Below are 13,133 nucleotides of genomic sequence, written 5' to 3'. Positions count from 1 at the left end.
ATTAATTTAAGTATTAATCTTAATTTATTAATAAAGTAAACAGCTTTAATAAAACTATTATAAATTTTTTTTAATTTATATACTTTAATTACTTTTATTCTTACGGCTATTATATATTATATTAATAAAGGCGGACCTTTATTACACGTTTAAATACTTTTTCGTATTATTAATATAAACCTTAATATATTTTATTAGGTTTTTTCTAAAACTTAGATAACGTTTATTATAAAAGAGGCTATTATTAAAAAGCGCTTCTTTAAGCTTTAAAAACGTTATTAAAAAGAAATAATTAAAGCTATTACTCGCTTAATTCGCCTCTAGAAATAAAAGGAGATAGCTCGTACTTAAGGTATAAAGTTAATATAGCGGGGTTTTCGTTCTTTAAACGAATTAAAAAAGTAAGAATAAAAAAAATCGAAGGCCGCTCTCGTTATTTAAAATTATAATAGTTTTAGCGTTATTAATTAAAACGTAACGAACTTTTCTTTTAATCCGGTCTTTAAAGTTATTATTTAAATATCCGTAGTTCTTTAGCAACGTTTTTTAAATATTTTTTAAGTTTTTAAGTATTATTTTTTAATAAATACCTCTTTTATTAAACGAAGTATTAAAGGCCTCGCTTAGTTCTTCGTTTACCGGTAATTTTTTCGATTTCGTATTTCTATTAATTCGTTTCAACTTTTAATTATATATCGATTAGGGCGTTATTAGCCGCTAGTTTAAATAATAAAATATAAAATAAAAGGTATATCCGTATTATTTTAAGTAATAATAATTAATAATTAGTTTTTAAAATAACTTTTACGATTTTAAATAATCCGATCTTTTTAAAGTCTAGTTTTTCGTTAAGTCGTTTAGTTTTAATATTTTATTAAAAGAAGTAAACGTTTTCTCCTTTTTTAAAAATCGGTCCTTTTAACTTTACTTAATCGGCGTACTTCTTTATTCGTTTTTAAAAAAAGGCGAGGTTTTATTATAATATTATTTATAATTCTTTTAATTTTTTAATTTATATAGTCGCGATAAGTATTAGTTTTCTTTTTAAAGGTTTCTTAATAATTTCCGGGTTATATTTATAATTTATTCTAAATAATAAAATATATATAACTTTATTATTTACGTTATTATAAACGAATTATATTATAAATAGTAATTATATTTAATTATTTTATTTATTATTAATATAATAACGTAGATATTATTTTAATATTTAATTTATCCCCTCGAGTTATTTATTTATTTATAGATAATATAAGTCGTAAATAATTTATATTTAACGCCGAGTTACGTTATAAGCGATTTTTAAAATTTAACGATAAATAGCTTATTTCGATTAGAGATAATCGTTTCGAGTAGCTTATATTAACTAACGATTATTCGAAGGAACGTATAAGCTAAGTCGCTAATATCGTTAAATTCTTTATATAATAAAAAGTAGGTATATTTCGTAAGTTTAATCGTAATTATTAAGATGTTGTCGTAATTGACTTTAGTTAAAGGTTCTTTAAATAAAGGTAGCTTAATTACGAAGTTAAATACGATTATTTTTTACGCTTTATTTAACGGTGAGATTAGTTATAATTCATTATATAATCGGTATTTAACGGCCTTAACTTTATTATAAAGGTGATATTCGTTAATTATTTTAATTATAATTAAGTTAAGGTTTTTATAATCGAATTACTTAATAATTTATTTTTAAGTTTTAAATACTCTTTAGTATTTATATACGAGGTATTTGTAGAATTCTTTAATAAAGTTTTTACGGTACTACTTAAAGATATAGATCTTATTTTAGTAAGAAATAAAGCCTTGGCGGTTTTTAAAGTATTCCTTAATATAATTAATAAAATTAAGGGTTCGATTAAATTATTTAAACTTAATAAATTAGTCGTTATTATATTAAACGCGGTTCGTAATTTTTAATTATTATAATAGCGTAAAGTTATCGTTTTAATTATATATTAAAATAATTCGTATTTTAAATAAGATTTCTTCGTAATAGTTTAGTCATCGGCTTAATACGTTAACGCGACTATTCTCGTTACTTTTTTAATAAATAATACTAAGGTTAAATATCGTTAAAAATTTAAACTATTATATTTATTATTTATTTAGCTTTTTAATAATAATAAACGTTATAAGGTTTTTATAATCGATATAAACCTTTATTAGTTTTATTATTTCGTTAAAATAATACTTTTATTTTTCGTAAGTTTTAATAATAGCTATTAACTCTTTATTATAGATTTAATAATTAAGCTCTAGTTTATTTAATTTTTTAAAAAAGAATATAATAAGGTGCGATGTTTTATTATCGTTTCGTTAGCTTAGTTATCTTTTAATTATATAATTCGATATATCGGTCTTAACCTTAAAATTTTTTACGGGGTTTATTATACGAAGTATTAATTTATTAAAGATACGTTCTTTTATAGCGTAAAGAGCTTTAGCTTCTTTTTTCGTTAAGTTTATTAAAAGTATTACTATTTTATTAAATCCGGGGACGAAAATATAATAATAATTAGCTAGTTTTAAAAAGGATTTAATTTTTATAACGCTTATAAGCGTAGGCTATCCTTTAATTATTAAAACTTTCGAAGGTTTTATCCGGATTTCTCTAGAGGATATTACGTATTTTACGAATATAATTAATTATTAATAGAATTCGCTTTTTTAAAATTAATTAATAAGTTAACGTTTTATGGCTTTTAAAGTTTTAGCTTTATATATTTTTTATATTACTCCTCGTTTTCGAAATAAATTAAAATATCGTCGAGGTACATTATAACGAACTTATTAAAGTATTCGCGTAAGATATAATTAATTATGATTTAAAAACTAGTTAACGTATTAATTAAATTAAACGGCATAACTTAATATTTAAAATAACCGTATTTAATATAAAACGCGGTTTTTTATTCTTTTTTTTTAATATAAATTAAATTATATATATTAAAAAGGTTAAATATTAAAAAGAATTTAATATATAATAACTTATTTCGTAAGTTATTAATTAAGAAAAAAGGGTACCGGTTCTTAATAATAATCTTATTAAGTTTTCGGTAATTAATATATATACGCTATTTAGGTTTTTAATTTTTACTCGTTTTTAGTTTAAAAAGGATAAAGAAGCTCGTTAATAATATAAATGGTTATATAACTCTTTTTTCGAGGTTTTCCGTAATATATTTTTTTAAAACTTATTCGTACTCTTAGTTAAGCTTATAAATTAATATAAAAAAAGTTCCTTTCCTTTTTTTAAAAGTATCTCGTAATCTTACCGTGTGTAAGGCGGTAAGCCTATTTTTAATTTCTTATTAAAAAGGGCTTCGAATTACCGGTACTTTTTTAATATAATTATTATAACGTTCGGCTTAGGTTTTTAAATAATAATATATACTTTAAATACTTTAAGTTTATTAAAATGTCGCGTTTTAAACCGTTATTTATTAATTAAACCTTTTCTTAATATATTTTATTATAATTAACTTATTTTTTAATTAATTTTAAAATTATTTACTTATAATTAAGATATTTTTAAAATTATATCGTATTTTACGACGTTCGTAATATTATATGTAATTCGTTTATAACGTTTTTTAATATCGATTAGAAGGTTCGCGACTTTTTTTCGTACTTTTTTATTTTTATAAGTTATAAATCCTTTATTAACGGTTTTAAGTCGATATAAAACGTTTTTCTCCTTTTATTTAAGCTTAAAGAAATTAACGATTCGTAATAAAATATATTTTCTTTACGTTTCGTTATTAAGTAACGAGTTAAATAAAAACTTTTTTTATATTTATTAATAATATAATATATTTATAAATATTTTAATTAATTATTATTTAATATAAAGACTTTTTTTAATTCGTTTAATATCGTTTTTTAATATTCGGCGGCGTTTAATCCGTTATACTTTTACTTAGTATAGCTCGATTTATTAATCGTTTTTTATAAGTTTATTTAAAAAAGGTTCGAATTAAACGAGCGCTTTTTTTAATAAAAAAGAAGGCGGCGTAAACGACTCTTTACGTAACGTTTTAAAATATCTTTTTATAAAATCGCTAATAAGCTTTAACTTAAACGAGAAATCTTTAAAGGTTCTCGCTCGTCTTATTAAAAAATATAAGTACATTAATCTTTATTCTCTTTTTAAATATAATAAAGGTTTAAATAATATTAACGGTAATATAAAAGAGGCGTACTTTTTTACGTAGTTTATTAATATCGTAAAATATTTATTTTAATATTTATTTAATTAAGAGCTCGTTACGCTCCTTTTTAAGTCTTACGTATTACGACTTAACTTAACGACGCGGCTAATACTCACCCTTAAAATAGAACTAAAATAACTCGAAGCGCTTATAAATTAATAAACGATTATTAACTCTATTAATTAGCGTTTATAACTCTACTTACGATAATAAAAGTTTACTATATTAATTATAATAACTGATACCACGACGATAAACGTATACGGCTAACCTAGGGTAGTACCTAAAGGATGGCACAGGATGGATAAATAAGAATAGACGGGTAGAAACAGCTAGTATAGGTTAGATAGACAGAACGGAGTCACGTGCCGATAAGATAAGGAGCTATAGGATCACGACGCTCTTAGTGATCCGGCGTAGATTAGTAAAGGAACGATTAGATATATAACGACGAATAATTCTTTATATATTTTATATAAATACGCTTTATTTTAGTAATTAATTTAAGTATTAATCTTAATTTATTAATAAAGTAAATAGTTTTAATAAAACTATTATAAACCCTTTTTTAAATTTACGCACTTTAATTACTTTTGTTTTTATAATTATTATATATTATATTAATAAAGGCGGACTTTTATTACACGTTTAAATACTCTTTTATATTATTAATATAAACCTTAGTATATTTTATTAAGTTTTTTTTAAAACTTAAATAACGTTAGTTATATATAATTTAATTAAATAATATTAAATAACTTAAACGTAATTATTAAATAATATTAAGTATAATTAATAAAAAAAAAGATTAAATATATAACGACGAATATTTTTTATATATTTTAAATAAATATTCTTTACTTTAATAATTAATTTAAATATTAATCTTTACTTATTAAATAAACTTTAATAACTTTATTATATAAATATTTTTACTTAATTATTTATTATTATATTACGACTTAACTATTATATATTATATTAATAAAAGCGTTACTTTTATTATATATTTAAATACTTTCTTATATTATTAATATAAACTTTAATACGTTTTATTAAGTTTCTTTAAAACTTAAATAATATTTATTATATTAATAATATAATCGATTTAATAATAAACTATATTATAAATAAATTAATTTATATAAAAATAATAAAAAGTTAAAAAAATAGTTTAAAAAATAATATAATCCGCTTAATAATAAACCACGTTAAGCCTTATAATTAATATAAAAATATAAACATTATAGAGACGCTGTCTAACTAGGGTGACGGTCAACTTGCTCGATTAGGGTGACCAATTAGTAAGAGGATTCCAGAGACCATTCTTCTACCCGCCCACCCCCCCCCCCCTTCCCGCGCTATTGCTTGATCCATCCACCATCTCCCATCTCCCTACAGTTCCCGATGACGCATTGCCGACCCCAAACGAGACGCGACTCCGACCGCAAACTACACTCCTTAACGCTTTCTCCCATCTAATGTCGCAACTTCAGTCGCCGTCTTGGAGCGCCGGCGTCGTACCATTCACATATTGTCGTTCATTTCCTCGAACGAGCTGATTGTTGTGTCCGTAATCTACAATGGCGTCGCAACAGGATCTACAAGAGCTGCTCCGGCTCATGACAGTAGCCAAGGTCCCTATCAAAGACGCCATGATGCGAGTCAAGGCTTTACAGGCCCAGAACCTCCGCAGGTATATATGTCCCTCTGCATCTGAATCGTAGCTTTGTCGCAATCATACTACATACCTGAAGCTCACAGTAGCTCATTGAACAGCATCAAGGACATTGCAGAAGCAACGCTGCCCACCATCGAATCCGCCATCCCGGACCAGAAGGCCGCCCGACAACTGTACAATGCCTGCAAAGCCCGCCTCAAAAACCCAAATGTCTCCGCCGGAAGCAAGCGTGCTGGTGCCGAATTGCTGGCCCAAACGACCGAGGGCGCCAACAAGCGCACGAAAACCGACCCAGATACGGCATCTCAAGATGGGCCCACACCACTATCGCCAGCCGATTTCGAGGCCTCACTTGCCCTTCCTGTCAAGACAGACGAGGATACCATCAGTGCGACAACCTTGTTGACGAATCGTGCCCCCTTGGTCTTGGCCTTTGCGGTCGAGTTGTTACGCTACACCATGCCCGAACAGCCACCGTCAAGTCGGCTGAGCCTGGCGCAGGCTGTAGTCAGTGCCAATTCCCGGGGCAAGGCCGTCTCCATAGGTATCGAGAAGGGCCCCAGTGCCGATGAGGAAGGATGGGGACACGGGCAACCCCGGGTGCGTATCATGGGTCGGGAGGTCACGGTGCTGAAGCGAGGCGGCTACGAATGGAAAGGGGACGAGAATGCCGAGCAGGAGGCCAAGACCGAAAGTCTCCCACGTACTGCATCAACCGCTACGGTGGTAGCCGGCGAGTCACAGAGTAGCGAGGGGAACACTACAGTCGACCTGATCTCGCAAACCTGGTCCGCGAGTTCTCCAATCGTATCAAAGGACTCCACGTTCATCGTCCGAGCCACTAAGCTCGCAACATTGTCGCAAAGGCAAGCGAGTCTGCAAGCTCTGTTCACCGCGATCCCAAATCTTCGAAGTGCTGATCACAACGCTTGGGCATATCGAGTTAAAAAGCCGGATATGTTTGGTTCTCATGTCATCAGAGAGGATTCCTTTGATGATGGGGAAGGAGGATCTGGCGACTTCATGCTCAAGATCATGCGCGAGACTAATACCATCGATACGTTAGTCGTTATGACGCGCTGGTACGGTGGAACCATGTTGGGACCCGATCGGTGGCGCATCATACGTACGTGCCTCAAAGAAGCGCTGGCCGAGAGATTGAGGGCCACTGGCGAGCAGGCCAGCATAAGCGGCGAAGCTGTCTGGGGCCTTGATCTCGAAGCTATGAGAAGCAAGACGAATGCCGCCACATCGTCGGTGCGGTCGTACTCGGCCGGCGTGGTAGGAATGCCGATCCATCGCCCCAAATCCGCCAGAGCTTACCTCCTAAAGAGCTTTGCGCAGCCGGTAGAAGGGGGCCAGGGGAAATCTACCCCCAAGAAGAAAACGGCTAAGGCGCTCGAGGAGGAGAAAGAGGAAAACCTCGGCTGTTTATTAGGGGCGATCAGATTGTTGTATGGTAGCTGGGCCGGCCACTTAAGCACATCCGAGCTGGACCGTCGAGCCTGGGGGTGGTACATGTCCGTGCGACCTGAAATTGAGAGCGGCCCGTCAGGCTGGGGTGCAAAGGGGAACCTAAAGCTGGCTAACATTCTTGCTTTACGGCGGAAGGAATCATGAGGAGCATTCGAGATATTATATTGATACCCCATGGTGTTTGGAGTTTATGAGAAGTGTCAGTTCTGTATTATATGTACATTGAACTACGACACCGCTCGAACAGCATGTACTGTACTTTGGCAGTCATGGAGAGAATCGGGGTATACGACTAGTTGTCACACCGAGTGGATGCGTGAGCCGTGGTTCTAGCGCATGGTCCGACCGGCAGCAAGTAATCTCATCGCTTGCCTTGGAACCTGGATCATTCTTACACCGTGACGAAGTTCAGTGGCCCGGCCCAGATTCGCATGCTCCTTCCCTTCCACATTAGCAGCAGAATCAGCAAGAACGCGCCTCCACATATGGCAGCTTGTACCCCGAAACTCTCTTTGGTGCCGCGGGCATTGGCCCATCTCACTTGGAAGTAGCTGATAATGAAGCCTCCCAGTGTTCTGGCCATGTTGACCCATGCGGAGACCTCCCCCATGCCTCGGGATAGCTGTCGAGATTATACGACGATATGGCCACGGTGGTGATCATGACACCGAAGACATAGAGTCCCCACGAAATAGAGGCAATCATGTAGTGCCATTGGTTCTGCAAGGACTGCCCGAGTAGAACCAAGCCAACCAGCATGAACGGCAAAGCCACGATGATGGCTCGCAGGCGCACCTCGGGCTCGAAGTGGCCCTTGTGTGTCCTGATGTACTGCTTGGCGAGAAAGTCGTGGAGGAAATGACCGGCAAGCTCGCCCAGGATGACGGCGGTGACAGGAGTGAAGTAGAAGAAGCCGATCTGCTTCAGCCCAAAGCCGTAGACAGGGCCGAGGAAAATGGAAAGCGTGGTATTGATGCCCACAACCCACGCAAACGTCTGAAGAAGTAGTAGTGAGCTGGGTTTGGCTAGATACGGAAAAACTCGGGCCAGCTTACCAGGAGATAGTAAATGCAAGAAATCGCCACGGTTGGCTTGATCACAACCTTTATAGAGCGCAAGCAGGCTTCGGCGAAGCTGTTCCGGACGTGTCTCGTCTTGTACTGCGCAATACCCAACAAACGACCGACTCGGGTCCCACGAGGGGGCTGCTCTGCCTCCGATATGCGTCTGTCATAAAAGGTCTCCTCGACGAACAGGATGGTGAGAATTAGGGCGAGACCGGTTTCCGCCACGTAGACCCAGAAGGGAATTGGCCACGGCTTCGCTGCCGCCATGAAGGCCGCAAGGAGAGGGCCGAGATAGGGGCTGATGACAAAGAAGGACTTATAGAGAAAAAGAAAAAGAACCGAGTTGTCAGCCAGTCAGCCTCGGGCAGGATACGGTGAATCTCAGAAAGACGTACGCCCATAGATTGATCTTTCTTGCCCTCTCGTGGAAGAAGAACATATCCTGGATGAACATCAACCCTCCTCCCTGCGATACCGTCGAGAAGAACCCGTTCAAGACTCGCGCTGCCATGAAGGAACCAAAAGTCGTCGCGGCTGCGCACCAGATTGCCGTGGCTAGGGCAACAACTAAGAAGTAAAACATGACCGGCAGGCGACCGAAATAGGCGCTAAATATCACGGCTAAGAAACCCAGTCAGATTCATCTTGTGCATATGTTACATTGATCAGTGGACTAACTGAAGATACCGCCGGCTCCGAGCACTATGAAAGGGGTACATGGTCAGCAGGGTGGGAGGTACGGGCAGGACGGCCTTGTTGCTACTTACTGAAAACATTGCCAACTTGTGAGTGGTTGACCTCATCCTCGGCCATGTTCCACTCCCTGGCCTTGTATTAATAATGCCTGTGTAAACAGATCGGTCTCTACCTTCGATATACATACTTGGATTGAGGCAACAAGGTGACGGCACCTAGAAGGTACACATATTAGCATTGTCTGCTAGAACCAGGCACATGAAATGGCCCGGCTTGGTGGAGGAACTTGCCCGTTGCGGACCCATAGTCGGGCAGCAGAGCTGAAAAGGCAACAATAAACAGGATGATATGTTTCTTGCCCCAGGGCCAGTTCAACGGGTCATGGGCGTCGTCGCTCGGCTGGGGAATCAGCCTCGTGTGGCCGTCTTTGGCGAGCTTGACCGTTCTGTCACCCACAGCAGGAGCAGGAGCATCTTCGACATCGACTTCGTAGCCTTCATCTTCTTTATACTCGTGGATGCCGCCGCGGTCGCTGGAAGGGCTCATCCTCTTGGTGTGATCAAGGTGAGCAGCCGCCGGCTTGTCGGCGTCTGCGTACTTCTTCTCTTCGCCCGACATGGGTTCTTGCGCAAGCTTCGCGCACAAGTTGAGGTACGAAGAGATTTATAAGGGAGGTATCAACACTTAATTGACGGATGATGATCGTAGGAACAGAATTCCGTAAGGTGGTGTGTTATATGTCACTTCACTTGCAGGTACGGTACGATCTCATATTTATCTAAGTACATTCATACAGTTCACTCTAGGCTTAAGCCAGGTCGGAAAACCAGGGGACCTGCATCTTTCCCAGATATAAACACAGGTGACCTAGTAGGCTCAACCAAACAGACAGTCTCGACAGCACGGAGAGATCTGCCGTTGCGAATAGCCGAGGGACATTGTTGTCCTAGCAAGGGAGATATCCGGGCAACATGCTCGCCATCAGCCATGGGTACAGGGGTTCGGTTCACTACGCGAGGTACTGAAGAACCTGAAAGTAAGACGAACTCCCAGCTATACGGCGGCAGGCGGGGAATCAAACTTTCTTACGCGGGGTATTATTAACCCCAGACGTTCCGAAAAGAGCGGAGATACTTCGATCTCGAGCTGATTGTCCTGCGGTCTAGCTTTTGTAGGGTTGTAGTGGACTAAGATGGCTCCCTGTGGTCAGGATGGACTTCGGGCTCCGAGGGTAACTTGGGTTTTGCTGGGCGAGGCGGGCATGTGGAACGAAACGCGACCCGACTTGTAGGCAGCATATGATATAATATGATATGATATGATGATGATGCATGGCATATCAGTCATGGGACTTGGCAGATCCTATAATACCCCGCAGTATCCTCAACGAAATCTAGATTTACATACATATTGAATCAATCTAATCGAGGCCAATCCATTGTCCCGGGTTGCCATAACACAAGTATGCCGTGATTGGGTCTCATTTTACCGCACTCCAATAGAGTCGTATTGGAACTCTCATCAACAGCGTTTCATGCGATGCAACAGCTGTGGCACTGTAGCGAAACCATGATAAGTTGGGGTTTGGCAAAGTCTCTTCAGGCACACTAGGGTACCGCTTCGGTAACTGTGCTGGCCCAGACAGCCCCGAAGGCGGCCGTGAGGCATACCGAGCAGATGGAGAAGACGCGCATGAACCCATCGCTCTCCCCTAGTCATCATCAGCGAGACCACCACAAAGATATTCAGCGGTATCCGCATCATGCTGTACACCTTGGCTCTGTTCCCGTCGTCAATCATCCGGCCCTTTAGATAGCCAATGCAAGGCCAGTAGAAGCCGACGCAGGCCTCAAAGACACAGAAGAGCCAGAACGTGGCAGACTCGTCTCGCGGGCCGCAGAGCTTGACGAAGACGAAGTTGGCCATGACCAGTAGCCCTACCAACAGCCGCGAATACTTCAGCAGTCGCCATTGCATGATGAGGTTGAATGTCAGGGAAGCAGCCATGACTGATGCCATGTAAGAGGAGAAAATGAGGCCGTACGGCAGCTCCCCCTTCGGTCTTCTTCACAGCCTGAAGAGCAGGCACCCAGCAGAATACGAACAGGTACATGGCGCCTTCGAACATGGTTGTCGCAAAGACCAGCGCCAAGACAGCCGGGCGCTTCAAGACCGAAGACAAACTGGGTTGCGGCGGCATGTCACTACTTTTCGCATCCTTCTTCTTCGCATCCTTCTCCTCCGCGGCATGGCCGTAGTTCTCGTCCTGGGCACTCGAGTTAGCAGAGAACGAACGGCCCGGATGATAATTTCGGATTGACGCACCCAACACCATACTGTCTGCATGGCCATCCACAGAAGAGCGGCGCTGGCAATGAACGGAGCTTTCTTGGTCCCCGTCAACCTCACCAGGCCCTCGCTGGCCACGCCGCTCGCCATGGCCGCCAGGCTGTTGATGGTACCCATGGTGCCGTAAGTGCGCGATAGATCACACCCTTTCTCCACGAGCTTCCGCTTCTTGAAGTCGGTGACCATCCAGCTGTCAAAGCTGCTGAAGAGAATGCTGGTGCTGACGCCGCCCAGCGCGCGCCCTAGGAACAGCAAGGGCACTACCGGTACCATGGTCAAGAAGCACGACAGGGCGTAGAGGACGCAGAACAGCATGCAGCTCATCTTGCGGCCGTACTTGTCGGCCAGAGATCCCACGAAGAAGCCGCTTACGGCGCCTGACAGGAAGCCCGTGGTGAACAAGGTCGAAACCAGTCCAGTGGACAGCCCGTGTTCATCCTGGTATAGGCTGTAGAGATAAGGGCCCTGTTCGCTAGATCAGTCTCCCGCCGACTGAAGATATGTGGATGCCAAGTCAAGTTACCTGAAGCCAGTCTGCACCCATGGCCAATGCATAGGCCCAGTAGAAGTCTCGCTGTGGGTGTTTATTGTCTGCTGACTCTGTTGGTTTAACATCGTCGGACTTCTTGTTGTCCTGCTTCTTTTGCAGCTCGCTCGTCCGAGTCGGCTGGCTCACCAGCAGAGCCACGCAGGTGACGGCCAAGGCAAAGAAGTTGGTCTGATAATCGACCATGGCGATGAATATGCCGTGGCCGTGTTACTAAATGATGGGAGGAATGATTCGCATATGTCAAGGTGGCTTATTCATCCGCGGCGCACACGCACACGCAAATACACATACACATATACAGAGAGGCAGACGGATGAGCATGATGAACTATTAGGTTCGTCGAGAGGGCTGGGTAATAAGCATTGCTATTTGATGAAAAGCAGACTGAACACTTGTTCGTTTCAATTAACCGGAGTGCGACGTAGGGTATTGAAGTACGGAGGGACGAGCATACTCTGATGCGACGAATGGTGTTGGAGAATCGGCCAGGGGCGGTTCAAGTTCCATATATTCACTCGTAGCATACACAGTATGCACAATTCCATGTTGATATGTCGATAGATGAGATGATCAGTCCATTTGTTTCCAGCGGCAGAGCGGGTTTCCAAACTCCAGGTTCCCATCTGGGGAAGAAGAGCGGATCTCGGCAGGCGGATAATATAACCGGCTGTACATACGCTATATGTCGAAGGCTTATAAGAAACATTGGGATGGTCTGGACTTACTGTATGTAGACTTGGACCGATCAGGGGCGGGCATCTGCCAATTATAGATCCTCTGGGCCATGCTTTGTTTCAATCGTTTCGAGCTGGGGGAATAATAAATAAGCCAAGTGGGGGACCGCAAGATGGGCCTGTTGCCTCGTCCTGGACAAAGAGCAAGTATAAGACAATATTCTATATCGAAGAGCTTCGATTAGATACCTACATACATAAGTAAGACAGGATGTAGGAAGGAGGGTTTCACCGCTAGTTTCCGTGGGAGGGGGAACACCTATGTATGAGCGATTCATTCATGTTGTAGTCAATATGAGTTATATACATCTGATGCAAAGAGTCGCTTCTGCATGTAAAGATAGCTAAGTAGGTAAG

The 13,133-nt window shown here is 39.5% G+C and overlaps 3 protein-coding genes across 3 annotated transcripts; 1 reads left to right on the top strand and 2 right to left on the bottom strand.

Annotated features, from left to right (window-relative positions):
• Positions 1 to 5,806: 5,806 nt before the first annotated feature.
• Positions 5,807 to 7,524, top strand: PG994_014653 (uncharacterized protein; the record flags this gene model as incomplete). Its single annotated transcript, XM_066866062.1, has 2 exons — positions 5,807 to 5,919; positions 5,988 to 7,524. The coding sequence occupies 2 exons, from the start codon at positions 5,807 to 5,809 to the stop codon at positions 7,522 to 7,524; spliced, it is 1,650 nt and encodes a 549-aa protein (XP_066707738.1).
• Positions 7,525 to 7,771: 247 nt separating this feature from the next.
• Positions 7,772 to 9,761, bottom strand: PG994_014652 (uncharacterized protein; the record flags this gene model as incomplete). The annotated part of the gene is given in 6 exon segments (XM_066866061.1): positions 7,772 to 7,955; positions 7,970 to 8,376; positions 8,436 to 8,762; positions 8,821 to 9,068; positions 9,215 to 9,275; positions 9,402 to 9,761. The coding sequence occupies 6 exon segments, from the start codon at positions 9,759 to 9,761 to the stop codon at positions 7,772 to 7,774; spliced, it is 1,587 nt and encodes a 528-aa protein (XP_066707737.1).
• A 903-nt stretch (positions 9,762 to 10,664) lies between these two features.
• PG994_014651 (Molybdate-anion transporter) lies at positions 10,665 to 12,225 on the bottom strand (the record flags this gene model as incomplete). Its single annotated transcript, XM_066866060.1, is given in 4 exon segments — positions 10,665 to 11,198; positions 11,215 to 11,409; positions 11,469 to 11,957; positions 12,016 to 12,225. The coding sequence occupies 4 exon segments, from the start codon at positions 12,223 to 12,225 to the stop codon at positions 10,665 to 10,667; spliced, it is 1,428 nt and encodes a 475-aa protein (XP_066707736.1).
• Between the last annotated feature and the right edge of the window lie 908 nt (positions 12,226 to 13,133).

The sequence above is a fragment of the Apiospora phragmitis genome (assembly GCF_038363925.1).
Source record: "Apiospora phragmitis strain CBS 135458 chromosome Unknown utg000014l:1.0-1827420.0:1.0-1829600.0, whole genome shotgun sequence".
Taxonomy (NCBI): Eukaryota; Fungi; Ascomycota; class Sordariomycetes; order Amphisphaeriales; family Apiosporaceae; genus Apiospora; species Apiospora phragmitis.
This window is presented reverse-complemented; position numbering and strand designations above follow the sequence as displayed.